Source organism: Drosophila simulans, chromosome 2R (genome assembly GCF_016746395.2).
Source record: "Drosophila simulans strain w501 chromosome 2R, Prin_Dsim_3.1, whole genome shotgun sequence".
NCBI classification, from domain to species: domain Eukaryota; kingdom Metazoa; phylum Arthropoda; class Insecta; order Diptera; family Drosophilidae; genus Drosophila; species Drosophila simulans.
This window is the reverse complement of record NC_052521.2, coordinates 6655971-6679029: the sequence shown is the minus strand read 5'-3', so window position 1 is coordinate 6679029 and position 23059 is coordinate 6655971. Positions and strand designations below refer to the sequence as shown.

General features: G+C 41.8%; 3 protein-coding genes across 14 annotated transcripts in view; 2 read left to right on the top strand and 1 right to left on the bottom strand.

Annotated features, from left to right (window-relative positions):
* The window catches only part of LOC6733703 (pneumococcal serine-rich repeat protein), a 68797-nt gene extending 66959 nt beyond the window's left edge, over nt 1-1838 (top strand). For 6 of the 11 annotated variants that reach the window (XR_005543599.1, XR_005543598.2, XR_005543597.2 and 3 more), the window contains one exon: nt 444-582. Coding sequence is in view for 5 of the 11 variants with exons in the window: in XM_039291871.1 (XP_039147805.1) it covers nt 444-568 (125 nt within the window). In the remaining 6 variants the exon portion in view is untranslated. Of the gene's footprint in view, nt 1-443 lie in introns of all 11 variants that reach the window. The other 5 variants (XM_039291871.1, XM_039291868.1, XM_044922762.1 and 2 more) reach the window with 1 other exon arrangement.
* Nucleotides 1839-5907: 4069 nt separating this feature from the next.
* LOC6733699 lies at nt 5908-11845 on the top strand. Its single transcript, XM_002080710.4, has 5 exons — nt 5908-7446; nt 8875-9164; nt 9233-9401; nt 9475-9661; nt 10314-11845. The coding sequence occupies exons 1-5, from the start codon at nt 6921-6923 to the stop codon at nt 10753-10755; spliced, it is 1614 nt and encodes a 537-aa protein (XP_002080746.1). The 5' UTR covers nt 5908-6920; the 3' UTR covers nt 10756-11845.
* Nucleotides 11846-14827: 2982 nt separating this feature from the next.
* LOC6733698 lies at nt 14828-22867 on the bottom strand. 2 transcript variants are annotated; one of them, XM_002080709.4, is made up of 3 exons: nt 21810-22867; nt 17081-17351; nt 14828-16313 (listed from the first exon to the last, which is right to left on the bottom strand). In XM_002080709.4, exons 1-3 carry the CDS (start codon nt 21819-21821, stop codon nt 15151-15153), a joined length of 1446 nt encoding a protein of 481 aa, XP_002080745.1. In that variant the 5' UTR covers nt 21822-22867; the 3' UTR covers nt 14828-15150. The 2 variants fall into 2 exon arrangements, with proteins under 2 accessions (XP_002080745.1, XP_039147806.1); XM_039291872.2 differs by lacking the exon at nt 21810-22867 and adding an exon at nt 18858-19085.
* Between the last annotated feature and the right edge of the window lie 192 nt (nt 22868-23059).

Below are 23059 nucleotides of genomic sequence, written 5' to 3'. Positions count from 1 at the left end.
GATATGTGTACACATATGCGAACGTGATAACCCAAAGCGGAAACGGAAATACGAGGAGCGGAAGACGAACAATGTTGGACTGTGTTTAAAGTAAATAGTCTGGATTGATGAAAGTTGCATTCGAGAATTCATCAACAGGCATTTACTTCAACTGCAGTTTGAACAAAATGCAACAGGAAAATAACGAGTGCGCAGTGAATTATTCAGATTATCAATGTATAAGCTTGTTCCATTAGAGTTATGAACTAGTTTAGAGCAGGAATCGGTAGTCTAATTGAATATACCTATATAAATATGAATGCATTTTAGTTTTCATTCTCATTTGCGAAATATTTTCAATTACTGAAAGCATTTAGGGCATTCAAACTGATTTTCCACACAAATTATTCCCATTTCCACTGATGCCATCCGAGATCATTTACACCGATTTCTATCGTTGACAGTGCGACAGGAGAACGAGCGCAACTTCCGCGAGAATCTGGAGCGCACCTGGATGATGAAGAACCGCACCGAGCTGAATCTGCAGCGCCAGCAGATGGAGATGCAGCAGCAGCACGTCGTTCCATGAGCGGAAGGAAGGAAGTGACGCCGCTGGAGCAGATGCGACCGGATGAGATGTCAGCACGAGCTGGAAATGTCAGCGGTTGGCAGCAAGGACAACAAGTTTGTGGCAGGAAGCCGGAGGACCCTTCTGCCCCCCACTTCCTGAACGCCCCCAACTCCCTTCCTGCCCCGCCCAATCAAAGTTATGCGCACAAATGCTACAAAGAATAACAGAGTACGAGAAATCGAATCAAAAGAAATTGTTAACTAAAAAATAAATGAGGATGGAGCACTCCGAAGTGCTCGGCTAAAGCTAAGCCTAATGCTAATTGTAGTTAAGTCTGCCCAGGCGGAAATCACTTGTTTTATATCTAACTGAGAGGTAGACTCCACTTAGAGCAAACCAAATATAATTCAATGGTCGAGAAAATCAAAAGTGATGCAGTTTAGTCAATAGTTAAAGCGTTGTTTATAGAGTAACTTCGATGACATTTTAAATATTAGATCGGCAACGTTCTGGAACTCAAATTCAACCTTCTCCCCAAATTTAAATTCAATTGCAAATGTGTCTAACTATAGGCAATAGTCGTTTTTATTCCAAGAACCCAATGTACAAAAGTAGTACTTGTACTGATTTTCACTGCCTGACCTAGGCACATTTGCAATTGGATTTAAACAAATTAAGTATCGCATTATAATTTATAAGCTAATTTGCCACTGCAAGTGCTCAGTTTGAAAAATTAGAATTAATTTGATAATAAGTATGAATTCCCTATTGAAATTGAAGTTGTTTACCAGAACCGGCCTGATTGTCCTGTAATTATTGCGCCAAGGATATGATCTACTTGGGGCTGCAGGACGACGCCAAACGGAAGGAGCAATTAAGCGAAAGGTTTCGATTGTTCAGTTGATTAGCCAAATGGTTTCAATTTTTCTTCAGCCAAGCTTTTCCTTTGGTTTTCCCACCCGACAAATATCCTCCTGAATGGCGTCGACAGGCAGCTGTCGAGGAAAAAGAGGAGAAAAGTTGGTCAATAGTTACGTCTGAAACTAAGTTGTTAACTGAAAAAGTACTCCTAAGTAAATGTTAATAGCAATAAACAACCGAAAGTTTTTGTATCTCTTAGACGTTGAAGATGTTGAAGCGGAGTTGGAAGAAAAGCGCAAGCACAAGTATCAAGTATTCCACGATAGATTTTGAGTAAAACTACAATTCATAGGTTAACAATAATTGTAAAGGAGCAAGGAAACATTCAATAGATTTACTCGAACTTCGAAGTCAACTTGTGCCAATGCACTATGGTCCAGAATTCGTTTTTTTTGGCATAAAGTCTAAATTTTTATGTCAATATATCGTCCTCTAGCAATTATTTTCTAATAGAAAATTGATCATATAAATAAAAACAAAAAACAAAATTGACCGAAAGCTTCACTAAATCGTTTTATGAGCTTTTAAAGTTGAAGTGTTAAAAAGCTGATTGAGAGAATGCAATTTCCGAAAAATTACTTGCTTACTTTTGCATGTGGTATGATCGTTAATACGCATCCAAAAATTATAGTAAAATATGGAAAATAAATGCCAAGGTATGATGTTTTTAACTTATGTAGGTAATATATGTATAGTTGTACTGTTTTTATGTTGTGTGACATCCAATTTATGTGTATTTTAACAGAAAATTCTAACGTGTCCCCTGTGTTTCGTGGAGTATAACTAATTTTCTGACAATTTCTGACAAAAGTTAAAAACGTCAGTTTGTACCTTTAACTATTGTCTTTCACGGTAAAGTAATATCTTTTGCCCATTTTTGCTCGTTTTCTTAAAAATTTGATTTTAAATAGGCAATTTTGAGTTCAGACATAGCGACGTCCTGGACATTTGGAGGCGTAACAATAGGCAAAAAAGTTATGTTTCAAATTACGTTTATTCCGCAATCAACAACAATAATCAGGAATCGAAAAAGACAGAAGATTGACAAAAAAATAGTAAATTTTGAATTATTTACTAAAAAAAAACTGCCCGAGTGTAACAGACAACTAGACCGATTTATTTTCAAGCATACCAAGTGGATGGCGTCAAAGATAACAATTCTTGTTAGTGATTTTGAAAACTCCAAGACACCGAAGCAAATGGGACGCCGAAACTTATCTTACCAAAATGAAGGAGAAAGATTAAAAAGGAAACTGAAAATACGAGTGAAGCCCGGAATAAGCTTTACAAAAGGGACCGACTATCACATGCAAAAAAAGATATTCGGATCAATAGGATGAGTGATATTTTCCACAGAGCGATTGATAACTCGGACCCACTATTATCAACAATTAGTTTAAAAGAACGAGAGAGAAAAAATAGGAAAAACCACTTCCGAAGGCAGTAATAAGTCTTTTGGAAATACAGTCTAATTTTAAACCTGATCCATGAGACAAAATATTGGATTCACAATCTGATTCTGATTCGAATTCAGATTCGGAAATTTAAAATGTAGAACTAGAAAAAGAAAAGGGGGATTATTTTTAAAACAACAATATACACGACTTTAAAAAAAAAAAAAAAAAAAAAAAATGATATTTCGTTGACTCCTGAGCCATACCAGTAGTTAATATGGGAGGCAAGAGAGGGCGTGGTCGCACAGACTTCAAATTTTCTGTGCAAACTATTTGTGATTTAACAACAAAATGTACAAAGTTTCAAGTCTGTAGCTCAATTTTTAGACTTTATGCCAAAAAAATCGAATTCTGGACCACAGTGCAATGAAAAAAGCCTACAAAATCCTAATGAGAACCTGCAATAAATGTGGCGTAGCGTAACTTAATAAACAATTGAATAACAAATGCGAGGATGAGTTAGATATTTAGCGGATCGATGTGAAACTGTTACTTAAGTGCAAAACGAGCTTGTTGTCGAATTAATTTTTAAACGGATTAAACTAAGTGAATCTAAGCTAAATGTTAAATGTTTTTTTAGGTGTTCAATGTTACAATTATTTGTGGTCGAGCAGCCGACGAGCCAGAATTGATTGCCCAGCCTTCGCCAAATGAATAAGTTTATGAACCTGTGCTAACTCAGTTGCAAGTCAAACGACAAATTTAGCTTGAAGCAAACTTCTATCGGTTTCAGCCAACAGAGCGTTGCAGGCTTGAAAGCAAAGTTGAGAACGAACTTCCCTGACCGCCCATCTCTTGGCCCAGTTGCCAATTAGCCGGATGTGTATTTATCAGCCTAAATGTTTCCCAATACTCGCCAGCCCGATTGCACAAAGGTAATTTAATAGGTTTTTGGTCTCTGGCGTTAAATTAATGTGAGATTCAAAGATACTTTGTAGCCACAAAACAAATTTACATGCATAAACATCGCATGAAAACAAAGAGAAAAATCACAAAGTGCATCATTTTAAGAAACATCTTAAAAACAAACAAATTTTTGTTTTTGCATTCGAAACTGATATGGTTAACTCTTAACTAAAAACTAAAGCTAAATTATTTGCAATAAATATCTGATTTAAGAGCACATTTTTCAAGTAAATGAATTGGTTTTATAGTTGGACCGTTTCAGCTTTTCCTTACAATTAATTTTCGCTGTATACAAATTTATATGTTATTTGGGAAATTCGGCGAGCAGGGAAGCGGAAGTTCAATGGTGGGCAGGACGAAAACAAATGGAAAGCTTTAAATTAGCTCAATAAATTGTAAACGTAAACATTTAATCTACTTAGAGTGGGTCGTTGTTAAATGCAATGCAAGTACATCTGGGACAAAGAATCACACACACCTCATTCAGATTTGTAAGATACGCATTTTGGCCCAGAAAGCCATTCGAATTTGACCACAAACACTCACTGGCTAAAATAGAGGCTAAAATAATCAAATTTGCGCCAGGCAGCCACAAAGGATATTTAGTATAAACAATCAAACAACAATGTACTTAGTAATTGCATTTAACACGTGGGGCAGAGCATATCCACTAGGTTTGCAAAATTGATTTAACTGCATGCTTAAACTAACGAAAGTAAACGGGAGATTAACTGAATGAAGGAGGTTAGGGGAGACCTAATTAAAAGAACACAACTAATGTCTATAATTATGGCTAGCTAAGTGTAAAAATGTAAGCTGAATTATTATACAAACAACTACAATCGAAGCAAGTAAATTGATGTAATTGAAATACTCGAAACGTTCTAGGGCGAAATACCAATGAATATTGAATAACGACACAGGTTAAACACAAACACGCAGCAAGCATAAATTAATGAATAACGAAATTATTTCTCGAGAAAAAATCAAACTTTTTAGCCTTTGAACGAGAGACTTTTGGTGCCCAATCCAGTTTGAGCAATTATTTACAAGTGAAAAATGAACGAAACACAAAGAAAGACACACACACCACACCACACAGGCAGATGTATTGTAAATAGAGCCACAAGCAAACCAAATGAGTAAATACCAAGTAGGTACATTAATAACTAATGATGGGGCTTATCCGAGTAAATCAACATTAAATAAATTAACAACGGAATTCAAACAAAAGCAGGTAACTTCAACTTCAACTTGTGTGCAAGGCATCAACTTTTACTGTTAATTGTTGCTGGCAATGCAAAACGCAGCGCCGACCGAAAAACGAAAACTACAAAAATAAACCATGAAAAAGCAAAACAAATATATTTAAAATACATTTGAACGCCTTCAGCGTTTTATTCATCAAGCAAAGCAAGAAATGTTGAATCGAAAGAAAAAGTCAAACAAAGCCATAAAAGCGATAAATCAATTTGTGTCACCTGTGTAGTAAGTATATCTCAGTATTTGTATCTGAACATGAAAAGCGTTGAGGTGCAGGCATCAACCACACAAAGAACAAACAAAATCAAATGAAAATAAACTGAATTTACAAGTGCTCTCTGACTATTATTTACGAGATTGAAGTCCTTGGTTGGCATGTTCATTTCCCCACATTAACGTCTCAAATCAGTTGAATTCTGGGAAGCAAGATTTCGCGGTAAAGTGGGTAAGTATGTCTTGGACATGTCGAAATGTAAAATATTCCTTTTTGGGCCACCATTAAAAGTACCATTCTCTGCATAACTGTAAGGAGTTAGATTGCTAACAGCAGCCGTAGGAGCAAATAGGAGAGTGAGTTTTTAACTTGAAGCTACTCTTCTTGCTAGATCCCCTTATAATAAAAATTTATAAAACTAATAAATAATGAGGAATACTACGGCAAGGACCAAAGTTCTCAAATTAAATTTAACCAACCGGAAATGAAGCCAGCCCCTCTTAGAGCGCCACCTGCTGAAAGCTTTAGGAACCTATAAAAGTGTGCCCCGCGCACCAAAAATACCGCAATCGATAACTGGCCCCGATAAAGTACCAAACCACGCCGATGACTGGCCAGCCGAAAAGCTGTGACTCGCCAGCTTTTGCCCATCGATCGCCACGAGCTTATCGGAATCGCGATCTGATCTGAAAAGTAGGAACGCAGCGCAGATAAATTAATTAGCAATTAGCCAGTGCAAACAGAGTGTTGTCAGCCGACTTGCCAAAGCAGCTGAGCTGATAGTTCCCCGTATGGCCCCCGCGCTTTCGCCCTGCAGCGGAACGGAACCAAAATAAACAAGCGAGTGAAAGGCGGCGGAGAAAGAGCGCGGGAGAGTGAGCGCGAAGAGTTGTCCGAGGGGGAGGAGGCGGAGGAGGAGCGGACAACGAGGCAGAAACAAAAGCACAAACGGCGGACAGAACCAGTCGAAACAAAACAACAAACCGGAGCGGACGCACTCGAAAAAAGCGAAACGAATTTATTTCTGTGCTTAGTGTGACACTGTGTGCGTGCCACTGATTGTGAGTGTGTGTGTGTGTGTTGTGTATATTTAAACAATATTCAAAAAATCATACGCCAGACGAATAAAAAACGCGACGAAAACGAAGGCGAAGATCTCCATCTCCTCTCGCAGCGGAGCAGACAGATAAATAAAAACAGAATCCGAGACAGCAACAACAACGCGACTGTGACGCGGCAAGGTGCTGGAGGTCACTCGGTCCATTTCGCACCGCACTGAAGCACTACATTATTATAGCAGTATAGAAGTATAGCAGTATAGCAGTATAGCATCACCCCCGACCACCCCATTCTAACCAGTTTCAGCTCCATCCGCCCGCAAAAACAAAAAAAAAAAAAAAAAAAACCAGCACGCGCGATCGGAAAACTCGAAAAAATCTACAGAGCAGCACAAAAACAAAAGTAAACTCACGCGCTTCATCGTTTTATTGCTCGCCGCCCTCTCGACTGATAAACGTCAGTTGATAAATATATATCGCATCGCATCCACACTAAAACAAATACGCCAGCAAACAAACACCAATTATTCCAATAAAGCCAGCGCCAAGTGCGAATGCGCCCTCGATTTGTATGCCATCAGCAGCACTCGGTGGCCCATTCCCACTACCAGCCGCACTCCCACTTCCATCACCATACCCACCGCCATCCCAATCCGCCCCATCACCATCACATTTACGGCGCCACTGACGTCAGTTATCGGCGTTATCGCACCGCTGGCATGGTGGTGGCCGAGGGAGTTATGGACTCCGGGTCGGGATCGGGCACGGGAACGGGCTTGGGGCACTTCAACGAGACCCCATTATCCGCACTGGGCATCGAGACCCGCACCCAGCTGTCCCGCATGCTGAACCGCAAGAAGGTGCTGCGATCCGAGGAGGGCTACCAGCGGGACTGGCGCGGCATCTCGGAGCTGGCCAAGCAGAAGGGATTCGTCGACGAGAACGCCAACAATCCCATGGATCTGGTGTTGATCAGCTGGAGTCAGCGGAGTCCGCAGACCGCTAAGGTGGGCCACCTGGAACACTTCCTGGGCATCATCGATCGGTGGGACGTCTGCGACGATATCCAGGAGAATCTGGGTAGGCATTAACTATTTTTTGCTTATGGTAGTCGCTATCTATCTATAACTAGACTATGTCACTTGAGTTTTGCGTATCATTAGTTTTAGATTAGCTTTTAAATAATGGTGTGACGATTCGAAAATGCGAGCGTGCCTGTGAAAATTTAATAAAATGTCTAGACTAACTATGTATGCTTGACTGTTCTAGAGTTTGCGATTTAAATACTTAGAAGTTAAAGAGGAATTTTATTACTTATCAAGTGATATTTACACAAATGTATATGTATATATATAGAAACATTAGAAAATGAACCATTAAATTTTACTTTAATTGCTAGCCACAGTTATCAATTACTTTTGGCTGATCCATTTTTGGTTTTATGACCGGAAAAACCGTTTCGAGTTTATAAAAATGGACGTGGTAATCTATATAATATAGGGAGTATGTGCAACAAGCGTACATATTTAACTTATCTATCGCACATTTATCTAAATCAAACAAAGCTTATCGTCGGATACATAAAACTATTGAGTTATGATGAGTAGATACGTAATGACAGAAATAAAAGTCACCCACTTTCCCATGATTAATTTGTGTTTATTTCTATTTATTGTCAAATAAAACGCTTCGACTTATAAGATTTTATTACCACATCCCGACAAATTGAGAAAACCCAATGACATAAATAAAAAACTGAAAACAATAATTTCAAATAGCCGCAGACAACAGAACATAAACTATAGAAAATGCCAATCATTGAAGAACGAAATTTTCTTATTTATTTGCACAATGGGGATTCACCCAGCAAAAACTGTTGTCATTAATAAAAAACCTCGACCAGTCATTTTTGTTCAGGAGCAGATGTTGTATAGATACATTTGTTGTGACCAAAATGGTTCGATTTAAAAACAAATGAACGCACTCGGAAGTTGAATGCTTAATGAATAAAAAACCAAACATAATTAAAAAGCGTATAAGGTATTTTTCATAGAAAATGTTTGATTTTCCTTTCTAATGAATGATCTCTTATGGGGTGTTTTTAATATTCCAATAAAAATTTCGAAAAAAAGTAAATGGTTTTCTAAATGTGTCAGTTATAACTGCTTGAATCTGGAATACACTACCTTTTACTAGAATTATCTTTTCGGCTGACAACATATTTTGAATAAAAAGATGGGGAGACAATGGCAAATACATCTGAATGGATATATGCATATCACACCCTTATCTATTCATATATAATATTTAGTTATAAATCATAAATACTACCAATTTGTTATAAAAAGCTTAAAACATTTGCGACTCAGAAACTCAGATAAACTTCCCTATGCCATTCGTTTTAGCTCATTTCATATTCACAAAGGGTTATATTTATTATTTAATAAACATAATTTGTATATCTTAATCCCTTTAGTAAAACTGTTTTAATTTTGTTCTCCCAAAAAGCCAAGGACACCCAGCGCTTCATCATGAAACAGGAGCAGCGACAGACCGCTCTGGTGGAGGCGTGTCCGCCGCCCCCCAGCGACTGCTTCGAGACCAACAACAACTACAGCAGCAGCAACAACATCACGGTGGGCCAAAGTGTGCAGATCCTCAGCGACGAGGACCAGAGATGTGTGCAGATGGGCCAACCGCTGCCCAGATACAACGCCTGTGTTCTGTACGCCGAGGCAGACATCGATCATGCCACCGAGATCATGAATAATCTAGAGTCTGAGCGATACAATCTCAGGGTGAGTGGGATGCGCACGGGTGCTGTGTGTTGTATTGAATAACCATGGATCGTTCTATTGCTTTGCAGCTTTTCCTGCGCCACCGCGACATGCTAATGGGCGTTCCGTTCGAGCATGTCCAGCTGTCCCACTTCATGGCCACCCGCTGCAATCACCTGATCGTCGTGCTCACTGAGGAGTTTCTGCGGAGTCCGGAGAACACGTACCTCGTGAACTTCACCCAAAAGATACAGATCGGTGAGTAGCTGCTACGCAGTTGTATCGCAGAGCCAGAGTCGCATAACAAGTTCAACGATCTGGCTTTCCGCAGAGAATCACACTCGCAAGATCATACCGATTCTGTACAAGACGGACATGCACATACCCCAGACCCTGGGCATTTACACGCACATCAAGTACGCCGGGGACTCCAAGTTGTTCAACTTCTGGGACAAGTTGGCGCGTTCCCTGCACGATCTGGATGCCTTTTCGATCTACTCCACGCGCCAGGTGCAGACGTAAGTGTTGCTACTTTCTGCGATAGATGTATATGTATGTGTTCCAAAAATACTTAATACATTTTTAGGGGCAAGAAATCTCAAGATAATGTAGATTGCTAGCCAACAGATAAATGGGGTTTGCGAACTGAATAGGAATACATGAAGTAGTCATCCCAATGTTAAAAGCTGTTTTAGAATACATTTTATTGGCTTAAGTTTTTGCTTTTGCTTTGTAATTATACTATATATTGCTACTGCTGGTTGTATGGACTGCGAAATCGTTTCACAACATTCACATAAAATGTGCAAATGTATACCAACTGCTTGTAAACAAAATATATAAGCAAATATCACATGGCGTACGAGCTATCAACCATAGAACAGCCTAGCAGGTATTTTTATTTAGTTTTGCTAAATTCAAAGGAGATACGTTTGTTTCGGAAAGATGAACTCATTCGACTTTTAAAGTGCTCAGGAAGTAATACACTGAGTATGAGTAATCAAATTTGAAACAAATTTATAAACAGGAAATAAATGTATTATATATGTAAGCGTAAGATTAAACTGAAACGAAATTAGTTTTGCGTTTAATTTTAAAACATGTTGAATTTTCATCACTCATATAAATCCATTTAGTAAATTTGGCATACTCTAAACTTTCTTTTTGCAGTCCCTCGCCGGTGGAAGAATCTGCGCCCCGGGTGACCACTCCCAGCATTCGGATACAGATCAACGACAAGGATGTCACTGATATGCCAAACTACAACAGCTGCAAAGCGCCGGAGGCGGAGACCACGATCGTTTCGGTTTCCGGTGACACCGGCTCCCCCCTGCCGGAGCACAAGCCGAAGAAAAAGGATCGCTTCCTGCGCAGGATCACGCACAGTTTTGGAAAGACGGCGCGGAGCGATGGAGCCAGCGGCAAGACCCTGCGTCATGCCCACTCCGTCAGCACCATAAATGTCACGGAGCGCGAGAGGACACTCAGTGCCAGCAGCTCCAACATCTCCACCACGTCGGAGAGTAAGAAAAGCTTCATCAAGTGGCAGCCGAACATCCTCAAGAAGGCCCTGTTCTCGCGCTCCAGCAGCAAGCTGCAGACGCCGGGCTGAGATCATAGTGTTAGGATAGCCATTCATTCGATTCCTCGATTCCTTGATTCCTTGTCGTGTGCCCAGTCTAGTTGTGGCCGCCGAGTCGCCAATGTCGTCACCCTCCATGCCTAGTGATAATCTTTAGCCTAATCCTTATCAAGTCAACTAACTTAATATACTTAGACGCACTTGTTAACTTATATAAGACAACAACGAATAAAGACAATACCACATATCCGCACAAATGTATCACAAGAGCACACAGACTACCAAATACGACACGATATGCTATATGCTCTACGTATACGACTCTGGACTTGATAAACAGACAAATTGGCAATTGCGTTGAGTGAGGTTAAATACGCGACACTGCTAATCGAAGTGCTCAATTAACTGTTAGTCACGCGTTCGATAAGTGACTTACTTAATTTAATTATCTCGCGCGGCGTTCTCGCAACTCAGACCCCATCTGAGAATGAGTAATGAGCATATATAACGCATACGTACATATGGCTGCATTGTGCGAGCAGTGCTTTATCATTTTGTAAACTGCTCAAGCCGTTTTAGACGATTGCTAGCAATAAGTAAACTGTTTGTTCTCGGTACCGCCATCGGCTGGTTGCCCCATGTGATTAGCTCTAGCCTAGCCGTTACCGATTGTTACTGATTGCTGTGAATGCGTGCCCATATGCCTGATGTGCACCTAAACACACTCACTTGTTATAAAGCAAAGACTATCAATACGTCATCCATCATCACATCGTCTCTTTCAATGTATCCAGAGTCTATATAGTATTATATGTATCTCCGGACAGTGCGTTTCAAAACCATATAGAGTCGATCGACAACCGTATTATGTGCAACCTATGTCAATATACATATGTCCCTCAATGTCGGGCATCGAACGCTAGAACTTCGACCTTCGCGCCACGTGGCAGTTGGCGCTCATGGTTATGAAACGCACTGTATCCATATCGGAAATAAGCAAGCTCCAGTTGAGCGGCAATAAACTGTTCAATGTTTGGCTCAATAATTTATTGTTGAATGTAGACAACCTTTAGTTCGTTCATGTTTAATAAACATTGCAGTTGATGTGTGAATCCCCGTACACGTATTTACATACAGTTATTCGCGTACATATTGAGTGGAAATGTTTATCGACCAGTTCCGGTTAATCTACAAGACAGTTCGAATCGGTTTAAATTTTTTGTATTTTTTTTGTTTTATTTATTTTCGGTTTTTTATTGTTTAAATCGTTTAATGTTTTAATAATAGCTCCTCGCTCACATTCCTCACTTCTTCGCAACCTGCGTTAATTTCGCTCTCTGTGTGTTACAATTTACACTGTGAACAAATATGTTTTTTTTAGCCTTACTGCTCCTTGCGACTTGAGCTTGTTCTTTAAACATTGTTTTTTTTTTTTCGGTTTTGTTTTGTTTCGTTTCGTTACTTTTAATTGAATTTATGTTTTTGGGTTTTGTTTGGTTGCTTCTCTGCTCAATGTGTTTTTGTTTTTATGTGAGTGTGTGTATTTATAAATCGATTTATATATGTTATTAATTTTATCTGTCGTTTGTTATCCGCTTAGCTTTGTTTTCCTTTGTTAGATTTCATTATCGTTTAACAAAATTAATAAAAACAGTTTGTAATTTGTTTGCTCTTTGTTGTATGTATATGTAATTGATCAATTTATCGTAATTCGCATATTAAAACAATGTAACGCATGATGTTGCATCTTCTGCCTCGACTCGCGCTCTATGAGTATTATTTGCAAATTGTTTCGTAGCTTAATTAATGCCTTCTGGGGATGTCTTACATTCGTGTTGACTTGTTATTCATCTTATAAATCTAACTGATTGCATTTACACAGAGTGTGTGACGACGAGTCTGAGTGGAGGGGCAGGGAAGGGAAGGGGAGGGATGGTTGGGCCAGGATCATGATGTGGAACTGGAGTGTGTGGTGTGGTGGTCAGTGGAGTGGTCCCGGACTGAAGTGGCGCCGCGGGATGGAACAGAACCTATTGGTTATAACTAACTCAACCGCAACCAAGTTCGTGTATGTAAGTGTGTGTTCGTTCGTTTAAAGCGTTATCCTCTATAGTTAAGTGTTAACAATGATTATGATTATGGAAGTCAGCTGAAGAAGTCTGTATCGGTTTGGAAGTTGAGTTACCATCGTATTGCGAGTTCCCGTCTTACAACTATGTTATGCATAGGTATTTCCGTTCTACCTTCCTCCTCAACCTCTATAACTCGACTCCCCTCCCTCGTACTCCGTCCTTTAATCATACATACATACACATGGAGATATATTCATCGTCGAGTTTTGGGTCGCTTGTCGTTCTCGACTTACTAATAAATTAAAACAACGCTAATGAATTTCTTTTTCGTCTCGCTAATTGTGAGTTCTCGTTTAACGTTCTTCTTCATCGCCTGCTCCGCTCTCCACTAACTTTTCATTTATTATCGTTATCAATCAATTATCAATTTCAATTTTCATTTATACATACTAGGTTTTCATTTAATCTTTTTTCGCTTCAATGCTTTAGTTTTGTGCCTTGGACAAATGTCTGTTAAAAGTCGCTTTCTTATTCCGCTTCTCGATTCCGTATTACATTTAAGTTAGTTTTGGTTAGATGGGAGTACAGTGTTGGCTGATCTCAGCATTAGATCTAAGGATCTGATTGCGCAGCGGAAGTTTCTAAATCGAATGCACACAGATCTAATCCAGGACACAGTGACTAGCAACGTAGACCAGCTACGTTTGCAATGGACTACCTACATATATGAGGACCCTTTTTGAATAGCAATCCCAAGTGGGAGAGGCTTTAACAATAAGAACACAAGTCTGTAGTAAAACCATGCTATATAACAATAACAAAACAAGTCGAATAAGGATTTTGCAATACTTCACAAATAAATATCAACTATAAAGTGTAAAACTAATAATAATATATAATATATTAAAACAATTCAGAGAATGTTTAGGTTAACTGGTTAACTGGTCCATCGCCTAAACCTTCCATGTCCTTGCCAAAAATCCTCCAACCCAGTGCTCTCTCAATTTATCCCGATTGCTTGATACCCGTATGGAACAGTCAAAGTTCTGGAAGTCGAAAGCCTAACCCAACGAATGTGGATGCAGGTGCGAATGCTAATGGCGATGTTGGCAGTGTTTTCGCTTTTACGCATTGTTCAATTACGATTTCGATTGCGATCGTGTGATGTCTTCTGATAGATACTCCCAATGGATCTACGGCTGATTCTGGCGGCCACGCGGGGGCGGTCTTTATCTACTACACATAATTTTTTAGTCTGTCGTCAGGCATTTGGCGAGCATCGAGCATCATCGAGCGTCTTGCTTATTGTTTCTATTCTCTGTGTTTAATTTTAACATTGTGCGCGATTTGTTGAACGTTTGACAACACTACAAATAACGGCAGTTTTACATGCTGATGCGGATGATTTCCGGAATTTCTTTGGGGGCAGAAATGCAACAAGATCAACAAAGAATAGGCCACTAACAGAGAGTTACGCTGTCCAGGAACTATACAAATGCGGGTTGGGGGCTCATAAAGCAAATGAAAATGAGGAACTCACTACATAGGAAACGAGAGACCGACCGAACTACAGTTAGACCCCGTCATCATCGTTTTTCTGGCAACAACATTTTATAGTCTCTGTTATCTATATCTCTTTCACAACTTATAGTCTTTGGGGTTAGATTAGATTTCCTGACTCGAGTGGCAGTCTGTGTGTGGGGCTATCCAACTAAATAAGGCTATTTTGGCACACAATCACAACGGAACACGGAACATCTATTGTACAACAACGATAACAACACAAGGATGGCTGGTTCTGGGGCTAGCAACTGATCTGTGGGCTGAATTTTGGGGCGTTTGAATTGAATTTTTTTAATTCTGAATTCGTTAAGCTGGCTGCAGACGGTGCAGTGATAATCTTCGACGTCTCCAACCAGCCGTGCTCCTGATTTATGGTAACGTCGGTCCCCGTCAATGAGAATTTTGGCTAAATGCTACAAAAACTGCTCTTGTTCGCGCTTTTTGCTGTTGTTGTGGGCATGGGTGTGTGTGTTTCTGGGTGTGTGGCTGCTTTGCTTTCGCCTTTTTATAATTCACGTTTACGCTTACTTCACTATTGTACAATGTGCGACTTGCATTATTATATTCTCGTAATTATTTTATATAAGTATATATGTATATATGTATGCATGTTGGTGTGTGTGTGTGTGAGTGTTCTTGTGTCGAGCTGCTGGGCTACTCCTATTTTTGGTTTTTCCATTTTTTCGTTTTGGTTTCTGTAAAATGCGCTAGTTTATTGATACCTTCTGTGGCGCCCAACGTGGGACAGTCGTGAACCTGTGGGTTTGCCCGTCTGCCCGTCATTGGCACTCTAAATTCTGTCCTCCTCATCCTCTTCCTCCTCCTCCTCGACCTCCTCGCCGTTCTCCTCTAGCTCCTCCTTGTAGCCAGGATGCTCAGAAATGGCATAGTAATTGCCATTGTAAATGACGCCCAGTTCGCGCAGCGCATCGCCGCGTATTGTCGCCTTTATCGTCCAGTTGTAGCAGTCGTCCGACTCGGATTCGCGATCCAATCGCTCCACGTCAAGGATCTTGGAGTTGAGGCGTTCCAGTATGATGCCGATGTCCTTGATGCTGAGGTGACGCTTCTGGTCCACCGACAACTGGTCGATCAGCAGCAGAAATTTCTCCGTCGTCGTCTTGTCGTCCTCCATCACCGTGTTCTCCGTTTCGCTCTCGGAGCTATCCCGCTCGGGGGCGATGTCCAGGAATCGCACATGGCCCTTGGCGCCCGACGAGCGGCGTTGCATGCTGCCGCTTCCGCCGCCACCGCTGCCGCCCAGCATAGGATCCATAACCGATGGTGCCGACTGCGGCTGGGGACTGCTGCTTCCGTCCTGGATGGGCGACGTGGCCACGCTCTTGTGCACAGCGATCTTGCGCCCCTCCTCGTGCAGCGCACAGCAGTGGAAGTCGCACTCGGTGGTGCTGGGACTGCCCGCCCTGCTGGGCGTGTGGGCGTGGTGGGCGCATTCCGGCGTGTGCACATGGACCGCTCCCACACCCACGCCCACGGTGCTGTCGAAGGAGCTACCCTGCTTGGAGAGTCGCCTGCTGCCGCCGGGTATCACTACTCCTGGCGGCAGTACAACGCCACCGGGATGGTATATGCTCGCCGGTCCGTCGTCGCTGATCACCGTTATTTGAGGGCTGGCATAGCGCGGCTGGGAGGACTGCGACGACACCGACTTGTTGTCCAGCGAACTCTGCGCGGAGAGGCCCTTCTTTGAGGGCGAGTACTTGTCGGACGACAGCAGCCCATTGCTGCTGCCCAGGCCGGAGCACATGCTCCCCACTCCGCCGCCGGCGCCACCGCCTCCTCCGCCGCCGCTTCCTCCACCCTGCCGCTGATCCCAGTGCAGAACGACCGTGACACGCCCTTTGTTATCCATGATCTTCCACGACGGTGTCTCATCGTGCAACTCCAGCGCATGAATCGTCTCACAGACGATTTTCGGTATAGCTGATATGGCTGTAAGAAAAATCATAGAATGAAATCTGAACCACTAGGAAATCCCAACTGAAGTTCAGTACGGAAGGATGAGAAGGTCAACTATCGCCTCAAAAAATACCCAATACGATATTCACTTAAATGGACTTGTATAAGAATCGGACGACCATGTTCTTGAAATTGTTATGGCTGTCATTTAAATCTCTAAATAGCATTTTTCTTTTGTTTAATTTTTACGTCTTATGTTTTTGTTTACAATTCAATGCTAGCAGCGGAAAGCTTAATAGCTTTCCGACAGAGATGATCGCCTTAAAAACATGCTAAAATTTATTGCATTCAAGATCCAATGTGTCTCAAAACAGCGGATAAAGTCCAAAGAATTGTTTAAATTTCTGTTTTTTAGAAATTGAATAAACTCAGCCAACTATAAAAAGACTTCAAATTCATTCGCAAACAATTGGCCTTGAAATCAATTCAAACAAGCCACATTGAAAGGTGCGCTAAGTGCTAAAGTAAATGCTTGCTCTATGAATTAGTTATTTAATTTGAATGAAATTGAAAGAGTCTTTGATTAAATATCGAAATAGACTTTTTGCAAATATTCGGCTATAAGTGGGAGGCTCATAAGTTACGCAGTGATAACTTATTTGAATTTAAAATTGAATCTGAATGAATGTTTCCTCTGAGCAGGTCTAAATCTATAATTAAATACAAGTTTCTAGCTCGCTGACAGACATTTCCCGTGGCCGGTACTGATCCCGAGATGGGGGTGAACTCATTAGACCCACCAGCCTTTATGACATCCACGCCAGTGGGATACCAGCGCTCGCCCTGCCTTAACAGCAGCAGCACCGTATTGTTGGCCAGGGTGCGAAAGTATTCGCCATCCTCGATTTGGGTTCCATCACACTCCAGAACAACGCGCACCGGTTCTGAAGCAGGAACCCCCAGCTTATCCTTGCCGCGGACCAAGAGCTCCTCGAAGGTCCCAACTACGACGCCCTTGCGCACATTCCGCCAGCTGTCCCAGATTTTCAGTGGTCTCTTGCCGCGAGACTCCTGCGAAGAGAAATTCGGATTAGTTGGGTTTTACGAATTACAATTCCAACTGCCTGGCGCAGGAAGAAGGGAAAGTGAAAGCTGAGATGTGGGAGGAGCGAAGTGGGGGGAATGGAGGATGGGGATGTGGGATGCAGGGTGCAGGGTGCAGGATGGGCGTGACACCTGTGCAACGCTGCGCACGAAAAACTGACAAGTGGGTGTGGCAGCAGGCCCGGGCTGTGTCATAATTTCCTCAGCCCGCTAATTGGGCTTCTCTGGCTTGGCCAAAAAGGGCGCAAATGTCAAGGCCACAACTGCTGCACGGCTCATATTAATTGTAGAAATATTATGGTATAAATGTTTAAATAAATCCACTGCCCGCACATTCGGAATAAAACAAATGCAAGGGCTCATCTTAAAAAAAAACAAGAAAACATATATAAAAAGGGCCAAAGAAAATTGAAAACGAATCCTTTTGGCTAACAGCGCACACAGCTGTTGGCTAACAGTTGCAGGCAACAACAACAACGGTCCAGCCAGCCGAGCAGGACGAAAGCTGCAATGTTTAATGTATTGCAAGGACATGAGTGTGGCGCTCCAGTGACCCAGTAACGAGTGCAGCACACGAGCCAAATACAAATATCTCTCTTCGGCCAACCAAGCCCCCAATCCCCCAATCCCCGATCCAACGATTCCCCAGTTCATTCCCCGCCCGTTCACCCAAAATAAAATGTTTGAAAAATTACAAAAAATTCATGTTGACATTTTGCTTATTCCTCCGCACCGAAAACAAGCAGAAACTTTTCATAAAAATATTTCATTTCCCTCGCTCTGCCCAGTGTTTTGTGTGCTCTACTCGCCGCCTCATTCCTCTCCTTCCAAACCATCGCACCGATTTTCCTCTTGGGATAGGTCAGTTGCTGCGCCCCAGCGCCATATGGCACCGAGGGAGTCCAGCGGGTCGGGGATGTGCTGGCTATTATAAATTATGAAACTGATAATACTATAAACAGCGAGCACTGCCAGTTCTAAGGCTCGATAAATCACACTATGCCGTAGAACTATTGTTGGAAAACTCGTTGAATCTCCCAGAACTTTAAGATTGTCTGGCTAAGATTTAGAAAAAGGGTACTTGCTCACTTAAAAGTAAACGCAACTTGGAAAAACAAGTGGGCATTAGTATAAAATGTATAACACACGCTGAAGATGACGCTTTATCCTCTCTATGCGAATTATTAAGATTTAATTTACAAAGAAGAGAGGTGAACCAACAGGTTGAATAATTTCAAAAACCATTAATATTAAAAAATCATTAAAATGCAAGCAAGTTTTTCGATTAATCAGTGTGAAAAGCATTTAATGAGGTATTTAAAATTGGAGGTGCATTATGCGTTTGAGTCTCAACTGGAAACCGAACTGGATAAAGGACGGAATAGGTTGAGTTTGATCTAGAAATGAAGGACATTTGCCGTCGATGAAAGATAAACACATGAATACGTATGGGTCGCAAAGCGAAACTATTACCATTGCGGACAGTCCGCCGTTTGTGGCCGACGACGAGGGCCCCGTTGTGATGGCCCCACCACCCACTCCGGCCCCACCCGCCGCCGCGGCAGAGGCAGCTACGCCCTGCGTGGCCTGGGCCGCCGCCGCAGCTGCGGCTGCCACTTGTCTGATGCTCAGACAGTTGCAGAGCGGCTTCGTCACGCCCAGCGTGCACAGGGCGTTGGACCACATGGTGGTGCTGGTGGTGCTGTTGGTGGTGCTGCTGCTGCCAGCCACTTTTAGGCCGAGTCTCTGCGCTGGCTCTGCTGGCTTGCTTGCAATGGTTGGCCTCGTCGCTTCCAAGGTCGTCTTACACTTGGAGCTCCAAGCTCCGGTAATCCATGTCCGTTTTAAAAATCCGTTATATAAACCCGCAACCGATGTACGCCTTACAAAATCCGGAGTTGCGGATGCTTTTACCAAAAGTTCTACAAAAATTAAAGCTTATTGCTTATTGTTGGAGTCATAAATGCCTTGCGTTCAGGGGGAAAATTCGTAATTACAAAAATTGTTAAGGGGGTCACGAAAAAAAAACGCACTTTGCACAAAATACAGCTTCTGGTATAAATGTTATCTTCCACGTTATTTGGTTACTTTAGTTTGTTGTAAAAACTGGCAGAGTTGAAGTGCCTAGAATTTCGCTTTTCACTGCTCGTACTTCGCATTCGCATTCGTATTCGTATTTTTGGGGCAGGTCAGGGCGGGTTGACCTTCGCACTTTCACTTTACGGATACTACGCGCCTGCAGCGCCCTTCTGCCCGTGAAACCGCCGAGTTTTCATTTTCATTTGACGCTGAGCCACAGTTATAAGACTTAATTATAGTTCGTTTTTAGAAACTTGATTTTGTAGAAAAACGCTTGATTTGTTTAGTTATAGCACCCAGTGGGAACGTGGTGTTTCCACGGGCCAAAGCAGCGTCCTTAGCTGCCTGTGTGCCTGGCAGCCTGGCAGAGCAAACTGTGAGTTTTCCCGACGAGATGCTGCATCGGATTTCACTACGGCAGCAGCTGCTGCTTCTGCTGCTGCTTCTTCTTTGACTTTTGGGGCTGGGTGCGTTTTTGCAGCGCGTTAACAGCGCTTGAAATGAGCACGAGGCATAAGCGCGAGAGAAGTGCAGTGAGAACGAGGTGAAATGCAGCACAAAGCTTTGCGAGAGCGAGTAGGACAGGTGGAGGAGTGGGGGTAGAAGTCCCGTTACAACTATCTAGTCAATTTAATGCCTTCAGTTTTTAGGTCCCCAATTAAACCGTATTTGTTTTATCCAGCCCACTGTGTCTCATTTACTCTTTCCTTTAATTTTCGATGTTTTAACAGGTAAAGATATTTCGTCGTGCTTTGGCCTACATTTGCATCAATGTGATATAATCAGGACGCCAAAGCGCGCGCACCTTCTCCCTCGAAACGCTTTACCAGCATTCCATAAGATCCCATCAGTTTGATTTTGTAAACATTTACTTCCAATCAACGGCGTTCAATTAATAGTGTTGCTATTGGATTGTGTGCCCCAGGAAAATATTGAGCTCTCTTTTAGACCTAATCTTGCTCGACATTTAAACTCTAGCGTTAAACATTGAAGTCTTTTAATAAAAAGGGTGAGAGAGAGAGAGTGATGCACTTTTATATGAAGCTCTCTCCCTCTCGCAAAAGCATTGCCAGCTGTAAATGTGAATGGATAACAGAGCACTAAAATAACTGTAATTGCTGCTGGCCGAGATTTTTAATTGCAGTAAGAAGAAGGAGAGATAATCTTGTTTTGTTTATCCTAAATAATGCCAGATCAACTGCCAACTGAAAGCCACCTCGACTGCATTTTTATCAGCTCTTAAAGGAATTCCAGCGCTTTGGGAATTCGCAACTAATTTATTTTAGGAGACATCCTCTCAAAGCAACAATTTTGGAAAGGCCAGAGAGCGAAATTCCTTTCAAAGGGGGCGCGAGAAGAGGAAGAAGAACAACAGTTGCAGCCACACGTGGGATGGGGGCGGCGGGAAAGGAGGGCGTTGGGGGAGTGGCACATCTGTGAGGCGTAAGTATTACCTCAGTTATTTGGGTCAAAGCTATTCACTCACCCGCAAAGCAAAACGAAACGAAGGAACTGCATAAAACATGCACAAACACACACACACACATGCATTCAGAGCAGGAGCTTGAGGGACACGCACACAAAGAGACTAATGCGGGCCACAGGCTTAATAGGTTCCTCTAGCGGATGCGGACGCGAGTGCGGAGCATCCGCAGCGATACGCCTTGCTAGATACACTCGCCAAAGGTTGTCATATGAAAAATTCACATAGATGGAGCAGAGTGCCTGTAGCTTAGACCAGGCATGAATTGTATCCATTGCACCCATACTCAAGCATAGAATAAAAATTTGCCTAATCTTCTAGAAGTTGATTTATTCATACATCCTGTTGTGTTCTTTGGGACACAGAATCATACTACGTTGCCCTATAAAGAAGATATCCTTCGGACTTGATTTCGTTTAGCTAACCACATAATGAACAAAATATGCACAAAGACCAAATCTAAGAAATATTAAAATATATTATCAATTTTACTTTGTTAAAGTTGCATGTTATTAAAAAAAACTACTACTACTAAAACTACTACTGCTTAATTTGAAAGTTCATTCCTACAGAGAATAATTATTTGTTACACGTAGTACGTATTTCATTCTTTAATTTCATTTTTGTTTTCAAGTTGTAGTCTAGGGTTGAACTTTTTTGAAAAAAGATTGCACAGGGTTAACTGTTTTAATGTTGGGAAAGGCTAACACCGTTGGTTGCAGATGTGAATGATGGGGGATGGTGATGAAGTGAGAACAGCTGATTTTGGCAAAGTAACTTGCGGTACCGTGGTGATCGGGAAAACTGAAACGGTTAAGCCGTAGTTGCCGGCTTTGCTTTGCTTTTAGCACGTTTGCACTTACCTCTCTGGCCATTACGACATGTTATCACCAGCGGCGCCCGCTTAGAGGGTCTGCCATTTGCTCAGCGGCAACAACAACAAAAACAACACGGGAGCGCCTCTGAGAGCGAGGGAGTGGGAGAGGCAACAACAAAGCTCACGCTTTTCGCGATACGAGAGCGCTCGTACGTCTGCTTAGGTATGTGTGTGTAGGCGGCAAACGGTATAGGCGGAGAGACAGAGAGAGAAAGAGTGTGGGAGGTGTGCGTGTGAGTGTCTCAAAAATTCTCTACTACACGTTTATTTTCAATCTTCTCTTCCCGCACATTTCTCCAACGCGCCGATGCTGCTTCGTTCTTCCTCTTGCTTTTCTATCCTGTCCTTTGGCTTCCTTTCCTTCTTCCTCTCCACACCAATCGCTGCGTGGGTATGTGTGTATAGGTGTGTATTGGAATTCGCGAAGGTATTTGATTACGAAAGCTTGGATTTGTTTAAACAATTAGCGTGCATCACTATTTGCAAATTTGTTACAGTAACTTGTCTCTACCCACGCCCACTTTTATAGGTGCGGCTGTTGGGCAGGATTTGCTTTTTGGCAGTGGTGGTGGTGTACGTGTGCGGGATGCTTCTGTGTGCGTACGAGAGAGCACATTGGAGTACCGTTATCGCTGGTGGAGCCACATTTTCTTATTTGACATACACTTTTTTATTGCGATTTCGCCAATATTTGCGGCACACGCGTTTCGTTGCTTTTTTTGTTACTTTAGTAAAATTTATTTTCTATACTCTCTTTCTTGAAAGCTTACTTTTTAACCGTTTTTTGTCCTTATCTCTGAGTATGTACGACACACACGCTTCACATACGTTCTAGTTTTTGGCAGTTGTTTAATTGTTCGAATTAATTCCGATTTAGCAGTGCGGTTGTTGAAACGATTTATGAGTTTTTTTCGGTGCGGAAACAATAACATTTAATTCATTTTAAGCCGAGAAGAAATGCAAATCAATTTTTATTTTCGGCAGCACTCGAAGAACTATCGTTATCGATAGCGATTTCTTTAACTTGTGGTATTTCTTGTAACATACTTTTGGGTGGTGCAGAAAAGTGTCACGCTAGAATATACTAAACCGGGATGCCAACTTAGTTTTTAATATGTTCTCTTGATTTTATATTAACACACCAAATAAAGTAATTGCTTAGGACAACTGTCCCTTTTAAGATATTATTTCCCAAAATAATATATGTATATTTGATTATAGATGACAATCTTGTAT